General features: G+C 42.7%; 1 protein-coding gene across 1 annotated transcript in view; it reads right to left on the minus strand.

The window, feature by feature from the left end:
- Window positions 1-1,777: 1,777 nt before the first annotated feature.
- LOC128322067 (transmembrane protein 68-like) overlaps window positions 1,778-20,786 on the minus strand; it is a 33,204-nt gene continuing 14,195 nt past the window's right edge. Inside the window, exons 3-7 of the mRNA XM_053242781.1 lie at window positions 16,217-16,381; window positions 12,302-12,495; window positions 9,074-9,134; window positions 8,113-8,252; window positions 1,778-2,442 (exon numbers count right to left, since the gene is read on the minus strand). Coding sequence (XP_053098756.1) covers window positions 2,338-2,442; window positions 8,113-8,252; window positions 9,074-9,134; window positions 12,302-12,495; window positions 16,217-16,381 — 665 coding nt within the window. The 3' untranslated portion in view covers window positions 1,778-2,337. The remainder of the gene's footprint in view (window positions 2,443-8,112; window positions 8,253-9,073; window positions 9,135-12,301; window positions 12,496-16,216; window positions 16,382-20,786) is intronic.

Genomic DNA, 20,786 nt, shown 5'->3' on the forward strand with positions numbered 1-20,786 from the left:
TCTTGGCTCAGAGGGTACTGGCATTGCTATATGAAGACCTATATGCCGAGTCTCTTACCTGGCATTAGCGTGTGCTATCTCCCTTACTGTCATTTGACCTTTTTGACCAGCTGTCTGTCTGCTCTGCTCCTGGTTCTGCTCTGTCCCCTTCTCCTTTATATGAAAAGTTTGCACCCTCACCGCTTAGATTTTGCTTGCCAAACCAGATACCACCCAGTTCCCGTTGGCAATCCCCATCATCATCTGAAAATCTGTTCTGTGATCTTTTGCATTTTAAGCACCAGCAGTCTGTTTTAGGGATGTGCACAAAACTGATTTGCCCGGTTTGGTTTGAATCTGAAATAGGCTGCACGCATGTGTGGTGGCCTTGAAAATGACCGTTGCATGCTCACAGAGGGCCAAAACAGCACCAGAACAAAACAGGTGGGAGTAGACCGGTGGGGGAAGGGAGATGCCAGAGGACCCCCCCCCCCGTGGCTGCCACAACACCCCTCGAGGGCCACCGATGTTCTCGCCAGGTGGTAAGTCATTTTTTAAAACTAAAAACTGAACAACCCCCCACCCTCAATCCAGGCCCTATCCGGCCCAAGAGGTTCAGTCTGACTTCGGACCAAACCAGGCCTGATTGGGTGTGAGGTTGAACCACTCAAATGAAGGCAGTTCAAGTGCAAACTGGTTCTTTAGTTTGCACACCCCTAGTCTGGTTCTGTCATGGTTCAAGTGGAGCCCGTCCCTTTTGTAAAGGCTTTGATTGCCCCAAAATGTATCCCAGTGCCTAACAAATCTAAACTCCTACTCCCAAAATCACCATTTCATCCACGCATTGAGACCCGTCAGTTCCACCTGTCTCGTTGGCTCTCCACACAGAATAGGTAGTACTTCAGAGAATGCCACCCCTGGAGGTCCTGGACTTCTATATGTTACCTAGTAGCCTAAATTTGACTGCCAGGAACTCCCAGCTGCATTTCCCAACATTGTTGGTGTCGATGTGCACCACAACAGCTGTCTCCTCCCCAGCACTGCCTAATAGTCTATCTAGATGCTGCATGACATCCACAACCTTTGCACCAGGCAGGCATGTCACTGCAGTCTACATGCGGGTCACAAACCCATCTCTCTATGCCCCTAACAACTGAATCACCTACTCCTAGGATGCCCCCAACCCTCAGAGGAGTATCTTCTGTGTGAGAGGATAATGGTGTATCATTCAAGGAAGGGGTCCTTTCTAAGGAAACTTTCTCCTCTTTCTCAGACTGATATCCTCCTTCTCTGAGACCTTCATTCTCCATGACAGCAGAGGCGCTGTCAGCCCGGGAGTGGGATGCCTCTTATCATGTCCCTGTGGGTCTTACCCACATATCTCCTTGAGCTTCTCTGGGTCAGCCACCTTGGCTTTAAGGGAACGAACTTGTTTCCTGAGAGCCCAGGAGCTCTTTGTACTGAGAACACACCCACAACTTCTGCTCCTCAGGCAGATAGCCATACATGCAGCACTCTGGTGCATGTATGCATGTGCATGTATACATACAGTGGGAAGCATCCCCTCCCCTGCTGGCATTCTATCTTCATAACTGGTTTCAGTGGCTATTTAGTCTATATAGAGTTTGTTTAAATACATACATACCCTGGCCACCCTAAGAAGTCTAATAAAGGCACGGTTCTCCTTTGCTTATAAAACAACCAAACTCTTTTTGGTTTAATATACTTGTGTGAGCAAGTGTTCTCTAACGTGAATTTAGTAGTAAAAAAATCAACAACAAAGAAACCAACTGAAAGATGTGAGTCTCGTGTCATACCTGGAAACATATTCTGTTTTATTATGTTTACTATGTACTGTAATACTATAATATGTTTACTATTTTTACTATAATATTTTGTTTTAATCCTTTTTTATGTCTTTTGTATGGCCTATGGCTGTAATAAAATTGATAGATTGAAATGAAAATCACAGTGCATTCATCAAATATCAAGAAGTTCTCTAAACTTCTTGCAGAAGCTGCACTAGAAGGTGTCGGAATAGAAAAATAGCAAAATAATAATTAAAAAATAGCAATAGAAAAATAGCAACAACATGTATATATAGTTCTTAAATTGTTTTGGTAATGAGTAACAGACAGAATAGAAGGGGCTAAGAGGGCTGCATTTGATTCACCAACATTTTTCTTTCTGTTATGTCAGTCACAATTACTGTCACAGGTGTGTCTGTGTGTGCACGCGCATGCACATGTGCATTTGCATTATACACACACACACACACACGATGTGGCACTCAAAATATTGTGGTAAAAGACAAAAACAAAAAGGCTCATCTTCTTTGTAAGGTTGGAGGCTCCTGTTCTAATCTTCTTTCTTTTCTTTGTGAAGTCTTTCTTTTAAAGCATTATAGATGCTTCCAGGAATTTGCTGATGCATTTCAATTAATGATTGGAGTGCAGTCTTTGTCTGAAAATGAAAGTAAAGAAAACCATAAAAGAAAATTGAGCATTTTACTGTAATTATAGTTCCATGGACATGGAATGTAATACACTAAAATAGTAAAGTGAAATCAGTACATTGCAGGTAGCTATTCAGAGCCATAGCCCTGGAAGTTAACCCCTGCAGAGATATTCCTTAATTTTTAGCTTTCACTGCAAGTCCTGTGTAGATAAAAAGGAAAAGAGGCAACCACATCTCCATTCAGTTGTTCATGAAGAACAAAACTATTGCTGCTTTCCAGTGTTCTGGCTTTAAAAAATGTGCAAAGTACTGACAAGCACTTGGACACTTGGCACTTTTAAAAATGCATATAAAAATTAGTTTTCATTAAATTTATTTATTTATTTATTTATTTAAATGTAATAAATTAAATACCTTTAAACGAAACATGTAAGGATCAAACTACATGTTCAGCTAGAGGCATGCTTAACATCATAAGTGCCTCTTATTGAGCAAAAGGCAACTGTACAGGTGAGGGGGTCGATTCTGATCAGAACTACAGTTCCAGCTGCTTCCAAAGCAGGTATTTGCTGCTAATTGCCACTTTGTGGACCATCTTCAGCCGGAATGTTGAAAATAGCCATGGCCCCAAAGGGCCAAGCTACACACTTGTCTAAATGCATTGTTCAAAAAGCATGCTTAAAATCAGAAGCACCTCTTATCAAGCAAAAAGCAGTTGAGAGGCTGTGATCTTTTCTGTGCATGAAAGGAAGAGATTTAAGGCTTCCATTTGCCATCTGGTACATTCCACAGTTTTAGGTTTCCAGATGAAAGAGGAAGTAGCAGATAGGGATGTGCGAAACGTTTCGGGTACAGAACGATCTGTACCCGAAACAGCCAATTTCGGGTGATTCAGATCAGAACCGAATCACCCTTCTAGCCCTCCGAAATTTTTCGGAGCCGAAACAAATCACCCCTGTTTCAGCTCCAAAATATCTGTTGTTTCAGCCCTCCATTTTGTGGCCAATAAATGCCTGCTTCTTTCCCCTCCATTTTGAGCAATGACGTCTATTTGAATTTCCCGCCTTTTTGCCTCCCATTGACTTCAATGCAAAAAGGTCTGATGTGAAGTCTACTCGAATTTCGGGTCCCAGGGGCAAAATAGTGGGGTGGGGTGGTAGTGCCTAATGGGTGGAGGCTACCACCCCAATTGCAGAGGGATTGGGCAGAGGGCTGATTTTTTGTGAATATTTGAAGTTTTAGTGTCTTTGTGGCATATTTGGGGCATAACATGGGATCGGGGGCAGAAGAGTGGGGTGGGGTGGTAGCGCCTAATAGTTGGAGTTTACCACCCCAATTGCAGAGGGACTGGGCAAAGGGCTGATTTTTGGTGAATTGTTGAAGTTTTGGGGTCTTTGTGGCATATTTGGGGCATAACGTGGGATCGGGGGCAGAAGAGTGGGGTGGGGTGGTAGCTCCTAATGGGTGGAGTCTACCACCCCAATTGCAGAGGGATTGGGCAAAGGGCTAATTTTTGGTGAATTGTTAAAGTTTACGTATCTTTAAGGTTTTTCCTCATAAGGTGTAATGGAGGTTTCAGCAGCCCCTTAACTGCACTTGGGGGGTGCTGGGGTGGCCCAGAGCGAGTGGTGGTGTATTGCACATAGGGTGCCAACCACCCCCATGGGTTGCTAACCCATGGCGTACAGGGTTCTGTTGTTTCTGAGGTGTTCTGAGTGTGGATTCTATGATAGCAAATGAGATTTTCAATGAGACACCATGAATCCACTCTCATTTGCTATCATAGAATCTACACTCAGAACACCTCAGAAACAAGAGAACCCTGTACCCCATGGGTTAGAAACCCATGGGGGTGGTTGGCACCCTATGTGAACTACACCACCACTCGTTCTGGGCCACCCCAGGACCCCCCAAGTGCACTTATGGGGCTGCTGAAAGCTCCATTATACCTTATGAGGAAAAACCTTAAAGACGCGTAAACTTCAACAATTCACCAAAAATCAGCCCTCTGCCAAAATCCTTTGAAAAATTCAGGTAGCTTCCTTGCCCCTACCTTGCACTACCACCAACCCCACACTGCTCTAGGCCACCTCTTTCCCCCTGACGTGAATCGATACACCCTCCATTATACCTAATGGGGGGAAACCTTAAAGACGCGTAAACTTCAAAAATTCACCAAAAATCAGCCCTTTGCCCAATCACTCTGCAATTGGGTTGGTAGCCTCCACCCATTAGGAACTACCACCCCACCCCACTCTTTTTGCCCAGATCCCACGTTATGCCCCCAATCTGCCCCAAAGACACTAAAACTTCAAAAATTCACCAAAAACCAGCCCTCTGCCCAATCCCTCTGAAATTTGGGTGGTAGCTTCCACCCATTAGGCACTACCACCCCACCCCACTCTTTTGGCCCCAGGACCCATTTTTTAAAATCTGAATTGATTCGGATTCGGATTAATTCGGATCCGAATCGAATCAGGGGTGATTTGGAAGGGCCAGATTCGGATCCAAAACGAATTGGGGGTGTTTCGGTTCGGATCCAAATCGAATCGAAACACCAAAAATCCGAATTGCACACCCCTAGTAGCAGATTGTAATGGGCTACAAGAAGAAGCTTGAAATTTTCTCCCTTCATACTTATGGGGAGGGTAGAGTGTGCAAGTCGCCTCAGCTCCCACACACAACACTAAACCATGCTTTGTTCTGAAGTGAACCTATGCAATCTGAAGGGGCACTAAGAATAAGGCTATGCTGGAGACTGTTTTCTTTGGTATGATGGGAGTCCATTAGATTATTAGCAATAGGTACTTGTGCTCTGATCAAGCTGTGCTTGTACTTAGTGCACAATACAACAAGAATAATAATATAATAAACTTTGTTAGCCTCTGCATAACAAATTGTTCTCTGTGCAGCTTAAAACAAACATTAAAATATGAGACAAACACAAGTTAATTCTTGCATGTAGGAGCTGTCCCATGCATGTCAAAGAACAGTTCCACATGGAAAGGAATACATAAGGGCATCTGGTTTCCCAAATATGAAATGTACGGCAAGATTATTGTAGTTGGAAAGCTTCCATGTGGATATCCAAGTTCTAATTCTCAAAACAAATGGTTAGATTGGGTTATATATTTCAAAGCAGAGTAACACTGCAATAGGCATGCCAAGTTTTTATATTCTGTTTCTAGATTATTACAGCTGCCATTTTATAAGCATTTTACATTTGAATTCAGAGTGCAAAATCTATTTATATAATTCTCTTAGACGTACCCGTTGCCATCGCTAATTACATGTGTCGCAGCTCTCGCAAGAGTTTGCGAGCGAGGGGAGGGAGAGACAAAAGCGGCTGTGGCGGGGAACATAAGGCCAACAGACAGGCCAGAGAATGGGAAGAGAAAACAGGAAGAAGAAACAGGAAGAAGCGGGAAGAGAAAACAGCAGCAGAAGAAACAGGAAGAAGCGGGAAGAGAAAACAGCAGCAGCGGCAGGTGGGGAGAGGAAGCAGCGGCAGTAGCAATAGCACTTACATTTATATACCGCTCTATAGCCGGAGCTCTCTAAGCGGTTTACAATGATTTAGCATATTGCCCCCAACATTCTGGGTACTCATTTTACCGACCTCGGAAGGATGGAAGGCTGAGTCAACCTTGAGCCCCTGGTCAGGATCGAACTTGTAACCTTCTGATTACAGGGCAGCAGTTTTTACCACTGCGCCACCAGGGGCTCTCAGTAGGGGAAAGAGAAAGCAAAAGTGGCCGGGGGTGGGGAGAAAGCAGTGGCCAGCCGGAAAAAGCAGCTGGCTAGAGAGAGAAAAATTGGAGAGAGGAAGGGGGGCTGAGAACTGGGGGGGGGGCCGAGAACAAGCGAGAATTAGAGGCACAGATGCTCTGCACCCGGGCCAGCTAGTAATCTATAATGGTTTTATTTCTCTTTCAATAGCCCAGAGTCACCCAGCAAGTATCATGGCTGAATGGAGATTTGAACTCAGGACTCCCTGGTCCTAGTCGAGTACTCTAACCACTATGCCACACTGACAAAAGCCCAGTGCCCCATGGACTTGTGGGTGGTTGGCACCCTATGTGCACTACACCACCACTTGCTCTGGGCCACACTGGTGCCCCTCAAGTGGAGTTATGGGGCTGCTGAAATCCCCATTATTCCCTATGGGGAAAAAGCTTAAAGATGCGCAAACTTCAGAAATCCTTTAAAAATCACCCCTTTTACCCATTTCTTTGAAATCTGGATGGTAGCAGACACCTGCCTCACCCACAGACCCACCTCGCCCCCCCAGCAAAAAGACCTCATTGCCATCTACAAAGAGCACTAGAATTTTAGTTATTATAAAATCATTCCCATATATAGTATCGCATTGCTTCCTAGATGTTTTTAGAAAATATGCATAACTGAGTTAGGAACATAGGAAGCTGCCATATACTGAAGCTCTTCTCACGATTTTCTGGCAAGTCTCCGGGGAGAGCGGGCTTAGCCTGCTCTCCCCACAGGCAATCGAATGTGTAGCCCTGGGCGGCCGGATCAGCCGCCCACATGACTGCTGGCTCTGTCGCAGAGCTGGTGGAGGCTGCAGGGATCGGGGAAGTCCCAGGATGCCTCTGAGTACCAGTCGCAGGGGAGTAACAGCAGGAGGGAGGACATGCCCTCAACTCCTGCCTGTAGGCTTCCAGCAGCATCTGGTGGGCCACTGTGTGAAACAGGATGCTGGACTGAGCTATTTTGTAAGGGTGGTCTAAAAACTGAACAAACAAATAAATAAATGAGTGCACAGGACATTCTGGGGGGACCTCCGATGCTGGGAGGCCGCTTGCAGCCTCCTGGTCGGGGGCCTACTTGTGTGTCATTGCGCGCTGCAGCAACACATGAGCAGGAAGACAAGGTTAGTGGAGCACCTGCTCCATTAACCTCGTTTAAGGGGATGGTGTTTTAGGTGGGCTAGCCACCTTGGGAGCACCGGACCCGCCCAGTGGTCCCCATGATCACAGAAAAGCAGGATAAACTCCCTTAGCCCACTTTCCAGTGATCATGGGAATAGCCTCACTGAGTCAGACCATTGGTCTATCAAGCTCAGTATTGTCTTCACAGACTGGCAGCAGCTTCTCCAAGGTTTCAGGCAGGAATCTCTCTCAGCCCTATCTTGGAGAAGCCAGGAAGGGAACTTGAAACCTTCTGCTCTTCCCAGAGTGGCTCCATCCCCTGAGGGGGAATATCTTGCAGTGCTCACACTTCTAATCTCCCATTCATATGCAACCAGGGCAGACCCTGCTTAGCTAAGGGGACACATAATGCTTGCTACCACAAGACCAGCTCTCCTCCTTTTGCAAAGATACTGAAATTTATTTATTTATTGTTAGATTTATATATCACCTTTCATTAAAACAATCCCAAGGCGGTTCACAGAAAAATTAAAACAAGACTATAAAAATACAAAGTTAAAATATTAAGCTAAAATATAAAAACATGAGTCTGACTAAAGATTTAAAATACAAGCATAAAAAAAACTTTGCTCTAGTGTTTGGTTAATGCATTGACAGAATATTTAAGCTAATGAAATATTTCCTCTCTTGTTCTTTTTAACAGAAATATTGTAATAGTACATTCACAATAAGCTAGGTATTAAAGATGTTTGAATATGTAGAAAGAAAGTTTTAAAAGATAAATTACCTTTTCAGCTAATTCCACAGCAGTTATATTGGGATCATAAGGAATGGGTTTTCCAATATATGTACGAAATTTGACAGGAAATCCGCCATATGGAGGAAGGGCTGACATTCGAAAACGTTCATATAGCCATCTAGTTAGTTCTGTTTCATTAAAGGGATAGATAGACAGTTCATTAAAGAGATAGACCTGAATGGAACCAAAATAACAATTTTCATTTTACCAGTAACAACAACAATAAATTCAGAAGCATTTAATGTTCAACAAACACGTAAAAATCTCCAAATTCTTTTAATCTAATAATGTGTTTTGACTGCATCACATTAATATGGTATCACAGTCCACAGCTCTGTTTATAATGAGATACACACTTGGAGGTGCCTCATCTACAAAGGTGCTGCCCTTCACTTGAACAGGTGGACGTGTCCACATGTCCATCTTCTTGCACATTCAGAGCTGTTTCTACTTGTAGAGGGAATGCCCTTGTGAGCTTCAGCTCACTGGAGCTCCTAAACCCAGAATGATCACTGCACTGGGGGAGGCTGTCTCCAATCTAAAGACGTCCCATAGCTTCCAATGCAGATCAAGCAAATTGCTCTTCAGAAACTGAAGTGAGGTTTCTGTTTGCACAGGTACACTAGGGCATGTGTAAAGGAATTTGCAGGACTGAGACTACTTTCTGTATTCAGTGGTTTTGGTAGAACTTAATTCTAAATGAAAATTCTTACTTTTAAAAGTTATTATTTAAATGATTTTTTAAAAAAAATTAAATCTTCTATCAACATAGAAGTTTAATTTAAAAACAAGAGTCCAGATCCATCTGCTAGCTCTTAATACCTGTGGGAGTGCCTAGAAATTCATACAAAAATGTCCCCATTTGGAAATAGACAGGGAACTACAGATGCAGCAATACAAAATTTCAGGCACAGACTAACATTTGTTAAACACAGCAAGTTTGCCTTACTTGTATTTCCAAAGACCCTAAATCCTTCCCGTGTATTTTGAGTATACATTGGAATGATGGGCTAAGGAAGAAAAGAAAAAGTGATAGTTAAAAATTTACAATGTAGTTTATATAGATCATTTCTAGGCCTCTTCAGTTTTAGACTAAAAGGTATCTTTCTGAGCTGCACTATGGGAATGGGTTTGGGGGGCACCACTTTTAAATGGTTCTGCTCATTTTTGGAGAGTGATTTCTACAAGGTGCCACTGGGGAACCACTGCTCTTCCTCATGGCCTTTGGTTTATGGTAGGGGTTCCCAACAGAGGATACTAGTACCCCTAGAAGTACTTGAGGGACTCCGAGGGTACTCAGAGCCCTTTGGCCTCCCTATTCTTGAAGCCAATACATCCTCAGTGACGTGTCTGCTGCAGAAGGGAAGGCAGGAGGTGAAGACCGTTCTTCTCCGCTCCTGATAGACTGGCTAGACACTGAAGCTTAGTGTACCCCTTCCCCCGGCCTGACTAACAGGCTTTAGAGAATTAGCCCCAATTACTTCTATTGAAATTAATAGGACAAGCAAACCTGTCCCATTAATTTCAGTGGGAATACTCATGAATAATTTAGTCTGGCTACAGGTCAGTGACTGCAGTAGATGGTCTCATAACTGTAACATTTAAATTTGTGTGCATACACACACAAAAATGTCTACTGGGTACCTGAGCTGATGGTTTATGACACTTGTTAAAAAGATGGGCTCCCAGTTTATGGGATGAAAATCGTTGGATAAATTCTTTTGGAGATGTAGGTTGAAGAGTCATCTGTATGTTAATGACACACACATATCTCTCTCTTATCTACATTATCAGGCTGTAGGGAGACAGTGAAAACCATCTCACCTGGGTCGGGGAGAACAAACTGAAATGTAATGCAGAGATGGAAGTACTGTTGGTTGGACCATCAGATCCAGAAATAGATGTACAGCCTGTGCTGGATGGAACTGCACTTCTCTGAAAGATCAAGTTTGAAGTTTGGGGGTGATCCTTGATCCAGAACTGCTTTTAGAGACTGAGGTGGAGGCATTGACTCCAAGCACCTTTTACAACCCTCAGCTCATTTGCAGTCTTTCCTGTAAAAGGCGAACTCTAGTAACTTCTAGGCTTGACTGTGGTAATATGCCCTATGTGGGCTGTCCATGAAAAGTGTTCAGAAACTTTAACTGGGCCAAAACAGTAATATGAAATTAGATCCTGAGTAGCATGAGCAGAAGGAAGCTTGCACAAATAAAATTATATGTTCCCTTCTCCCCACTTCAACTATCTGCACGCAGCAAAATTGTTCCCACCCCACCCAACCCCCCCAAAATCTAGAGGGAATCAGTCCAAATTGAAAAGACACAACGTGCAGGAACTGAGCAGGAAAAGAATTTCCTGGGGGGAGCCAACCACAGCTAATAAAAATAAAATGTTCATCTTTTGATGAATACACATTATAATTATTTATGGATAACAATAGGAGTGCAATGTCATAAATCTTGTGTGACCCTTTGTTTTCTTGCTAGGGTTTAAGTACTGTAGATCTACTTAGAATATGCCTAATGGCCCAAGAGATGGGGATTAAATTTAATTGGACAGACAAGGTCCAGTCCAGGTCTTGTTTAATAACTGGGTAGGCTAGATAGTAATAGTGGTCTCTCAGGCCTGAGATAAAGATAAAGCCTAGGATAAAGCTAATATGTGTATATGTGTATATCTATATCTTCCAGCTGTTCCATTGCATATTTTGTTCAACATAACATGAACATCCAAAACAATCTGGCTATTAGGGATATGCATGAATCAATTTTTGCAATTCAATTTGAGTCTGAATCAAATCAGTTAGATTTGTTTTGGATTTGAATCTGCAAACATGAATCTGATCAGATTTGATTCAAGTTGGATTAGATCTGATTTGGATTTGAATCAATTTGACCCACTTTTAAAGGTCCAGGGGGCACCAAATTGAGGTGGTGGGTAGGGCCCCAAGGGTGTCACCTACCTCCCAAATTTCAAGGTACTGGGGCACTTCGTGAATTTTTTAATGATTTTTTAATTTTTTTAGTAGTTTTGTATATTTCACTGGGGATCTGAATAATGGGGATTTGAAGCAGCCCTAACCATATCCCAAACCCAGATCCCCAGCTTTCATTAAAAAAAATAAGCTAAGCTCTAGCTCTTGTAGAAGTGGAGCTCTGGAGCAAAATGTGCAGTCAATTTTTTAAGTGTTTGGACTCTTTGGTGTGCAATCCCTATAAGAATTCATTATACACCGAAAAGTCCAAACACTTCAAAAATTCCTAAACTGAATAGCCAACTACCTTGCGGGTGGGGGAGAATTAGTGGCGGCTTGGAGAAGCCGCTGCCAGTCTGTGAAGACAATACTGAGCTAGATAGACCAATGGTCTGACTCAGTGTATGGCAGCTTCCTGTGTTCCTGAATACCCTACCGGCTTGTGGGTGGGGTGGGGGTGGGGATAGTTGGCACATGGGGTGCCACTAATTCCTCCCCATACACAAGGCAAAATGGGGGTACTCAGTGGGCTACTCAGTTCAGGAATTTTTGAAGTATTTAGACTCTTTGGTGTGTACTCTCCACTCTTTGGTGGAGAGCCAGCGTGGTGTAGTGGTTAGAGTGCTGGACTAGGACCGGGAAGACCCAAGTTCAAATCCCCATTCAGCCATGAAACTAGTTGGGTGATTCTGGGCCAGTCACTTCTCTCTCAGCCTAACCTACTTCACAGGGTTGTTGTGAAAGAGAAACTCAAGTATGTAGTACACCACTCTGGGCTCCTTGGAGGAAGAGCGGGATATAAATGTAAAATAATAATAATAATAATGAATCTTCATATGGATTCATTATGAAAAAAGTCATTACACACCAAAGAGTCTAAACACCTCAAAAATAGTGACCACACATTTTGCTCCATAACTCCACTTCTACAAGGGCTAGAGCTCCCCCCCCCCTTTTTCTTTGTTAAATGAAAGCTAGGAATCAGGGGAAATGAATAAGGGAAGCACGAAACTCCAATCTCGAATTGATTTGAATTGAATCAGGGGAGATTCAATTTGAGCTCAAATTTAGCCAGGGGTGATTGGGCAGATTCATTTCGAGGTTGAATCACTTGAATAGACCAGACTTGAGTCAAATCAATTTGACCTCAAATCTATTTGCACATCCTTACTGGCTATACAATCATGCATGCGTAGTACTTACCACTTTAGCATCTATAGCCACTTCAGCAAAACCCTTACGTTTATGCCATACAAGTTTGTAGGATTCATCACTAAAGCATGCTTCTCGCACTCCCCCTGGTGAAATTCCAAGTAGATGGCCATTTTTCAGAGCAGTTAAGCATTCTTCCCTCGTTTTATGCTTTACACACATCACAGCTGCTAACATTTTAAGGCCTGTAAGAAATAAATAACATATAAAGTCTTAAAATAATATATAGCTACTTCATATGTGCACTTAATATTGCATTAAAGCCTTCCTTAATTTTGGGAAATTATTGTCCTGGAACTGAGACAGTTAAAAAAAAAAAAGGAAGACTAAAGTGTGAGGCCTGAGTTGGGGGTTATCCTAAACTTGGTTGAAGTCAGGTATGAGCATCCTAACCTTGGATTTATGAGTCTAGGTTATACTTAGGCTCACAAATCCATGGGCTGGTTCACATGACAGAAACAATGTCTGTTAAATGTTAAATAGTAGATTTGCATGGTGCACGCACTCCTGATCTTTAGTCATGTGAACTGAGACATATCCAGCAATGTCAGGTTGGCACCATGCCAACATGACATTTACCCAACATCAGTAGCCAGAAATTTTAGATTATCAGGTTGACACAGTGCCGAATCGACCAACAAACATTTCTGGGTTTCACACAACTGGACATTGGGAATGTGAGCACTGTAATCATCTAGAATTTAAAATGTTAACAGACATTGTCTCCATCATATGAACTGTCCCCATGAGAAATAAGGAAAGAGCTGCAGGAAGGAACCTTTAATAGGAAATCGCTCTGTTTTTTACATTGGCTGATGGCCAAAATGCCAGATGTGTAAAGATGTAGATGTTTGTTGCTTAGGATATATTTTCTGTCCAAATTGTTGGATAAAAGCCACCTGCTTCCTGCAGGTGGGCTGAAGGGGCAGGAAAGTGAAAATATGGAGACCATGAGAATAACTAGCAGAGGCACCACTCTGTTCAGTTTCAAGATACTCCCCCTTCCTTCAGCCCCTTGTGCCACATCCCATGCCATTGCTCCAATGACTCAAGCCTTAGCAATAGCTTGTCAGGGTCTCATGAAGCTTCAGAAGGGAAGAGGGAGTGGGGAAGGTGCCTTGCACTGGTGCATATTGCATCAGTGGAGCTCTGGATAGTACTCAGAATGAGAATCTGGACTATATTTGAGAAAATGGATTAAATGCAAGAAAAATACAAGAAGAGAAAGGAAATACAATAGGCTTGGGGGAGAGTTCCTCCCTACCAATACCCACCAACAGTGGGCTGTAGGATTCTGCACTAGCTGCAGCCCCTGAACTATCTTCAAGGACAGTCCCATGTAGAGGGCATTGAGTAGTCAATCCTTGTGGTTATAAAGGCACAAGTAACTGTTGCAGCAAGGCCTTGGCTCTTCACAAAGTAGATTAACGGATAAAAATAGCTCATATGCTCCTTTGCCACTTCTTCTTCAATGAAGTCATGGATCCAGGTCTGTCCATGCTTCATATCTGCTCCACTACAACATGTACTCCTTTGACAACAACTTGATGGTGTGCTCCCAGAGCCTCTGGCCTACTGTCCAACATCACTTACCTCTTGTCTGGATTAAGTCCAACTTAAAAACATGTATCTATCAAAGTGTACTGAAAGAAGAGAAGGCCTTTGAGGTGGCACTGCATCAAGGTTCAACAGGTTTAAGAGAGAAAAAAGAAAAGCAAAAAGGAGAAAACCTCTGTACTGCATTTTCATTTCTGACAAAGTTATTCTGTTTTGGATGGTGTAGTACTGTCATTCTTCATTATTTATTTATTTTATTTATATACCACCTGACTCAAAGGCTCTAGACGGTACACAACAATAAATACAATCAAGATAAAATAAAAACAAACTTTTAAAACAACAGTAATTTAAAACATTCAAAGATTACTAAAAGCCAGGCTAAAGAAATTCATCTTAAGGGCTGGTGTTTCTGTGATGTGGTGTTAATCTGATAATACTGTGACTACAATGGATGTTTAAATACCGCTTCTATAACACTGAGTGTTCGCTAAATAAATACAGGAAGCCTAAAACTATGGTAAATTGGATTACAAACTGAAAGGCCTTGCTGGAGGGATAACGTTCCACCTCCCTCAGGAGCAAATGTGGCTGATGTCGGAGTAGCCAGGCAAGTGGGTCTAAAAAACTGTTGCCATGGGTTGGGATGTTGGGAAGGAAGCAGTTAAGGAGCCTAGGAAGGAAGGGAGCTGAAAAGAGGAAAAGGACAGAAGGGATAGAGGGGAGAAGAGAAGAGCCGTTGTATTGGTGAACCATCAGGAGACCAGCCGATGGGACAGAATGGCTGTGAGGGAGCAGGTAGGAGTGGGAGGCCTGTCACACAAACATCTAACAGACTCTGGTATTGAAGATTTCAAATGGCTGCTCTGCATCAACTGGAGCACTGGGTGTGGATCCTGTTAAACTGAATACTGAGGTCAAAGGGGAGGTATATTTAACTTTAAGGGGAAGGGCACTACAAATGTTAAAGTTTCAACATATAAAAGAAAACCTTTTCCATATTAGCATTGTTTGGACTCTCTAAACACTTCTCAGACTCCTTTTTACAATCCTGTGGCTTCCACCTGCCGCACAAATTTAACAAGATGTAGATGGAAAAAACTATATACAAGCAGTCACTGAGCTGCAAACATCCAACCTACAAACATTTATACATACAAACGAAGCTTATATATTATATTAAACAGATTATAATAAACAAGCCCTCAATTTACAAGTGCCAACCCACACTTATACTCTGGGAACTACAGTATATGTGTTCCAAGTTATCAACGTCTGACTTACAAACGAACTTTTGGAACACAGCTCATTTATAAGTTAGGGACTTCTTAAATAGATATTTGAATATACTAATTTTTTTTTTTTTACTGCTGTTGGATTTAGCAAAGTAGTTTTCCTCAGCATACACTGGTCTTTGCAATTGCTATGTCATGTTAAACCAAACTAAGGTTTAATCTGCCCCACAAAACCATGATAATATCACATACATAGTTGTACAAATTTCCCTTGTTTGATGATGAGGATACAATATGAAAAGAACTCAGAAGAAGGCACTACTCTCCTTACAACCTTGGTGTGCATGTAGATGCTTGCAACAGTGATGTGTATGAACCATCTGACTGATGGTTTGGCGGCGGGGGGGTTACCTTTAAGGGACTGGAAGGGTGCTCTTACCCCCATCCACTGTGTTTTCCCCACCAGCACTGTGCCCAAAATCACTGTGTGGGGCGGAAGCATACCTTCTCATTGCCTCGGTCAGCGTCGGACTGGAAGTGGCCAGTGTGCGTGTGTGACATGTGCACCGGCCACTTCCAGTCTGATGCTGACCGAGGCGTCAAGAAGGTACGCCTGGCACCTTGTGCAGCTATTTTGGACACAGTGCTGGTGGGGGGCAAACAGGGTGGGGTGGGGTAAGAGCACCCTCCCGGTCGCTTAACGGTAACCCCACATCCAAACCACCGGAGCAGGTTGGCGGTCTGGAAAAAGACCACCAGTTCGGACACATCCCTAGCTTGCAAGGAGATATGCCTGTAGCGATTCTTTTGCATCATTCCGCTCCAGCAAGTTCTCTACTCTTGTTTAATGGAACAACATAATATATTACCTTAATTCACACTGATGGTTGGGCAATGCTTGCTCAAATGAGCACTGATGGTTTTTGATAGCAGGTGGCTACATGCACAAAACCCACCAGTCTAGATGAATCGTACTCTTTCCTCACTAAGAAACTGAGCTGTAAAAGGCTGCCCCTGAAATTTCATACCACTTTAGGAAATGGGTAGCAGTATATTAGATACACAATATTGATACAGTATAAATGATTGTTTTATATGATCAAAAGTACGTCACCTGGTAATTTGAATATAAAGTCATCAGCTATTGAGTAACAACACTGCCGTTTCAGGATATAAAATCTAGCTAAGAAGTACATGTAGTCTATAGGAATTGCTCCATGGTAATAAATAATTAAACCTGGTCCATTGGGTAGGTTTTCTATTCCATGTAGTTCATAACCTGTTGCGAATACAAAATACAAATTGTTATTTCAAAATGTAGATAATCATGTGCAACTTAGTCAAGTTACTCTTTCCAGTATGGAATGACCCTATGAATGATTCCTTGGCCAATATATCTATGCTAATATAGTAATGATATCCTCTACAATCTGTTGGGGTGCCATGGTGTTCAAAGTACCTTGCAGCCCCGCAGCTGATGGTGAAGCATACAGGGGGTGTGGCGTTCCGACTTCCTACCCATTGGTGAGGCAAGCGGGCCGTGATTGGATCATTGTGTACTATGAAGGCCTTTGGCGGGGAGGGGCTACTGGCAATCACGTTGGTAGCACCATGGGTCCCGGGAGGAATGGGAGTAGGGAATGGGACTTGAGAGGGGGAGGTATCGAAGGGCGGGTTGGAATCCTGCCAGCTCTGCACAGGGCTATTTGAACAGGAGGCAGCCAATGATAAGGACTGCTCCCTGGGAATGACCAGAGTTCTCCCGGAGTGGAGACTGGTCAAAGACTAGCAGCACAGGAGGAGGAAACAGGGTGATAGCACAACACACCCACCCCCAATGTATCTGCCACTGCAAAATAAGCTGGGAGTTAAACCCCTGAAGAGGCAGGTACACTGCTCACACCATTACCTAACATCATTCTATCTTTAAGGTCAATAACAAACAGCCAGACACAGACGAATAACTAAGCAAACCTGGTAGATTGGAGGTTTTTCATAGGGTGAGACATTTATACATAACCATTTTCCACAGTCCACTGATTTCACTACACCCCATTCTGGGTGCATAGTGGGAATTCATGTAGACATTTTTTATGATGGGGAGACATTTGGAGTGAAAATGTAATTTTAAATAGTGTTTATCATAAAAAATATTCCTTGCATACACTGGTGCTACAGTTTATGTAAGAGGTTATATTTGCAGAGATCTATTTGCATACTATCATCCCAAACCAGCATTTTTTGAACAGTTGCAACAACTTCACTGTACACAGGAAATTCCACTGCCTGCAAGAGCTGTCCCATTGATTTTCATGGAGACAGTACATCTACATGTGAATTTCTTTCTGTGCATATATTAGAAGCCCTACTGGGACAATCTGCAGGTACCATGATTTGTGTACATATTAGGGCCTATATGGGGTTGTGGACTGGGGTATATGCACATACAATAACAAGTCATCATCATCTCATATTTCTAAGTGATTCATCATGTTTTTGTTATTCTGGTTATATTAGGAAGTTTCACCTACTGTAGTACATTTCCTCAGGCTTTTACCTCCTAGAGGCTGCCAGGTTTCTCAGCTTTCTTGTGTTTGTTTCTTTTTAATTGTTTCTTGGTTTTTTATGGTTTAAATGTTTAATTGATTTTAAGGTTTTAAATGTAACCTTTATGGGATTTTATTATATTTTAACTTTTGTAAAGTGCCTTGAGATGCTTGATGAAAGGCGGTATAAAAATCGAATTAATTAATTAATTAATTAATTAATTAATTAATTCTGGACATTTCTACTCATCTCTATACATATGTTATTTATATAATACAATATAGCATAGGTTCTGGGTAGCATTGTTGGATTTTCTGTTGCACAATTTCTATATCAATCCATAATAGCAATAGTTATCAATATAAATAAGTATATATTTGGGCAGACTTAACCAAGTTTTAGCACAGGATCTGATTAACAATATAAGATAGCAGGCCTCTTGTCCTAAAAGTGACCTTACAGAGGTTTGTGAGTCAGAAGCTGTCTAGGAGGGGAAGCAATTTAGGCCAATGCTGACAATGTGAGGAGGGTTTCAATATGGGGCATAAAAAACAAGAGAACAACTAAACCGGAAACATCATGTGTGCAAAACCTGGCATGATAACTCATGGAGTATACATGGTCATGGTGGCATTTGTGATCACAATTTGTACATGCTGTGTGGCACTGCCAATCATTTTTTTGGGGGAAACCTGTGGTCAGAAAACCATAGCAGGTATAAAATTGATGTTTTATGCATTGTTCAGGGCTGACCCTGATTTCCGAGTACAGGGTCTGTCAGTCCAAATGATTGTGAGCTGCCTTGTGGCTACACACTTAGATGGTAGTAAGATAGAAATAAGGCCTGGCAGAATTTTTCCCTAAGTTTTTTTTTTTTCTTATTTGGGGGATTTTGGTGGGGATCAGCTTGCCAAATATTATCACTCACTAGGATTGATTAGAGAAGGTCATCCAAACAAACCTAACTTTCTGAATTGGATGTTTCATTTGGGCAAAGGCAAGTCCATTAGAATAATCCATTACACATAATTAAAATCCTTTTTATGTCCTGTCTTTAATTCTTACAGCATGATTATATGCAGGACACAAATATGAACGCTGTATACCAGGGCTATTCAACTTTGGCCCTCCTGCAGATGTTGGCCTACAACTCTCATCATACCTAACTACTGGTCACTGTGGCTAGGGGTTGTAGTCTAAAAACAGCTGGAGGGCTGTAGTTGAGTAGCCCTGCTGTATATATTTGCATATCTAATATCTAAGAACAAAGTTTAAAGCAAAAAAACCCTGATGCTTTTGACAAAAAGCCCTCTAATATTGAATTGGGTGTGCCCGTTATGTAATAGAAGTCAGAAACAGCCCTGAATATAAACTATTTACAGATGAGAACAGGCAGTCTGTGCTCAGATCTGTTACTAGAACACTTCCCACCCCTCACATCTTATAATTTAGCTTTTATCTAAGACAAGCAGAAGGGCCATCAAGGCACAAAGAAGATATGAACCAAGGTACTTTCAGATCAGCCTCTAACTCAGGCAAATGAGATGGTATTATGCTTGGAGCCTAGGAAAGGTGGGAACTGCACCCAGTGCTCTTGCAATCCGGATGTGGTTAAACTGCTTGCCCAGGAAGTAAGGGTCCCAAGGCAATGGAGAGGCTCACCAGGCCAACAAACCACATTCTAATGCAGGTCTCAATAAACACAATGTATTGGGATCTAGGAGCCAGCCCAGACATTTAGAAACCAGACTCATTTTTTCAGCCTCCAGGGTTTCAGATATCTGGTTGAAACAGAGAGAACCTTTTTACCCTCGCTCCCTCCACTAGTTCATAGTTGTCATGCATTCATAATTTCATGTGTCTATTTAGTTTATTAGTCTATTTATTTAGATTAGTCTATTTATTTATGTGTGTCCATTATGTCTCCATTAGTGTTGTGTGTGCGCTGGCTTGGCGTCTGGCAAGCCAGCAACACCCTCTGATCGATGGTGGGGCAGAGATGCCCTGCCTTGCTTGCTCCTCCATCCTCCTCCATGCTCCATCATTGCCTACCTGAGCAAAATGGATGCAAACAGGAGGCCATGGATCAACCTCTCCCTGGCTGATGTCTGCCTTCCCTGGCTAAGGCACCACATTTAAATGTCCAGGGGTCATGGGGAGCTGAGAGCTGGGATTTGTTGAGCCCTGCTGTAATGCAACTCCTAGTTACTGACTGAACTGATGTACCTGGAGTCATGTAACTTTGGTGCTCCTGTTAGACAGTGCTGATTGCAACTGCTCAACTCCCCTGACTCACAATAAGAGTTATTAATCCACCAAATCCACCTGGACTTTCCCCACTGGCAGAACTCCTTGGCCTTCATTTTCTTCTTTCCAAAATTCCTATAACTGCCCAAGACCTAGAACCCAGTGTGAGTCCAGATGTGGGAATACGAGTGGACACTGCCTGATGCTGCCAGCCAAGCAACTGCCATTGCATTCACCTGCTCTTTGAATCTAGTTGCAGCACATGTGCCATGAAACCCTAGCTTGGATCCTAACACCAACCAAGGAATCAAACAATTTCGACTCCTGGATTAAGGTTTTGTTTTCCCTTTGGTTTTTCTCTCTTCTCCATTCCTCCTCCAAGCCACATATTAACTTTCATTTTTCTCTGAAGTAGCTTGACTACATAAGAACAGCCCTGCTGGATCAGGCCCAAAACCCATCTAGTCCAGCATCCTGTTTCACACAGTGGCCCACCAGATGCTGCTGGAAGCTTACAGGCAGGAGTTGAGGGCATGCCCTCTCTCCTGCTGTTACTGCCCTGCAACTGGTACTCAGAGGCATCCTGCTTTTGAGGCTGGAGGTGGCCTATAGCCCTCCAACTAGTAGCCATTGATAGACCTCTCGTCCATGAAGTTATCCAAACCCCTCTTAAAGTCATCCAGGTTGTTGGCTGTCACCACATCTTGTGGCAGAGAATTCCACAAGTTGATATGCATTGTGTGGAAAAGTACTTCCGTTTGCTGGTCCTAAATTTCCTGGCAATCTATTTCAGGGGATGACCCCTGGTTCTAGTGTTATGTGAGAGGGAGGGGAATTTCTCTATCTACTTTCTCCACACGATCGATGCATGATTTTATAGACCTCTATCA

The sequence above is a fragment of the Hemicordylus capensis genome, chromosome 4, assembly GCF_027244095.1.
Source record: "Hemicordylus capensis ecotype Gifberg chromosome 4, rHemCap1.1.pri, whole genome shotgun sequence".
NCBI classification, from domain to species: Eukaryota; Metazoa; Chordata; class Lepidosauria; order Squamata; family Cordylidae; genus Hemicordylus; species Hemicordylus capensis.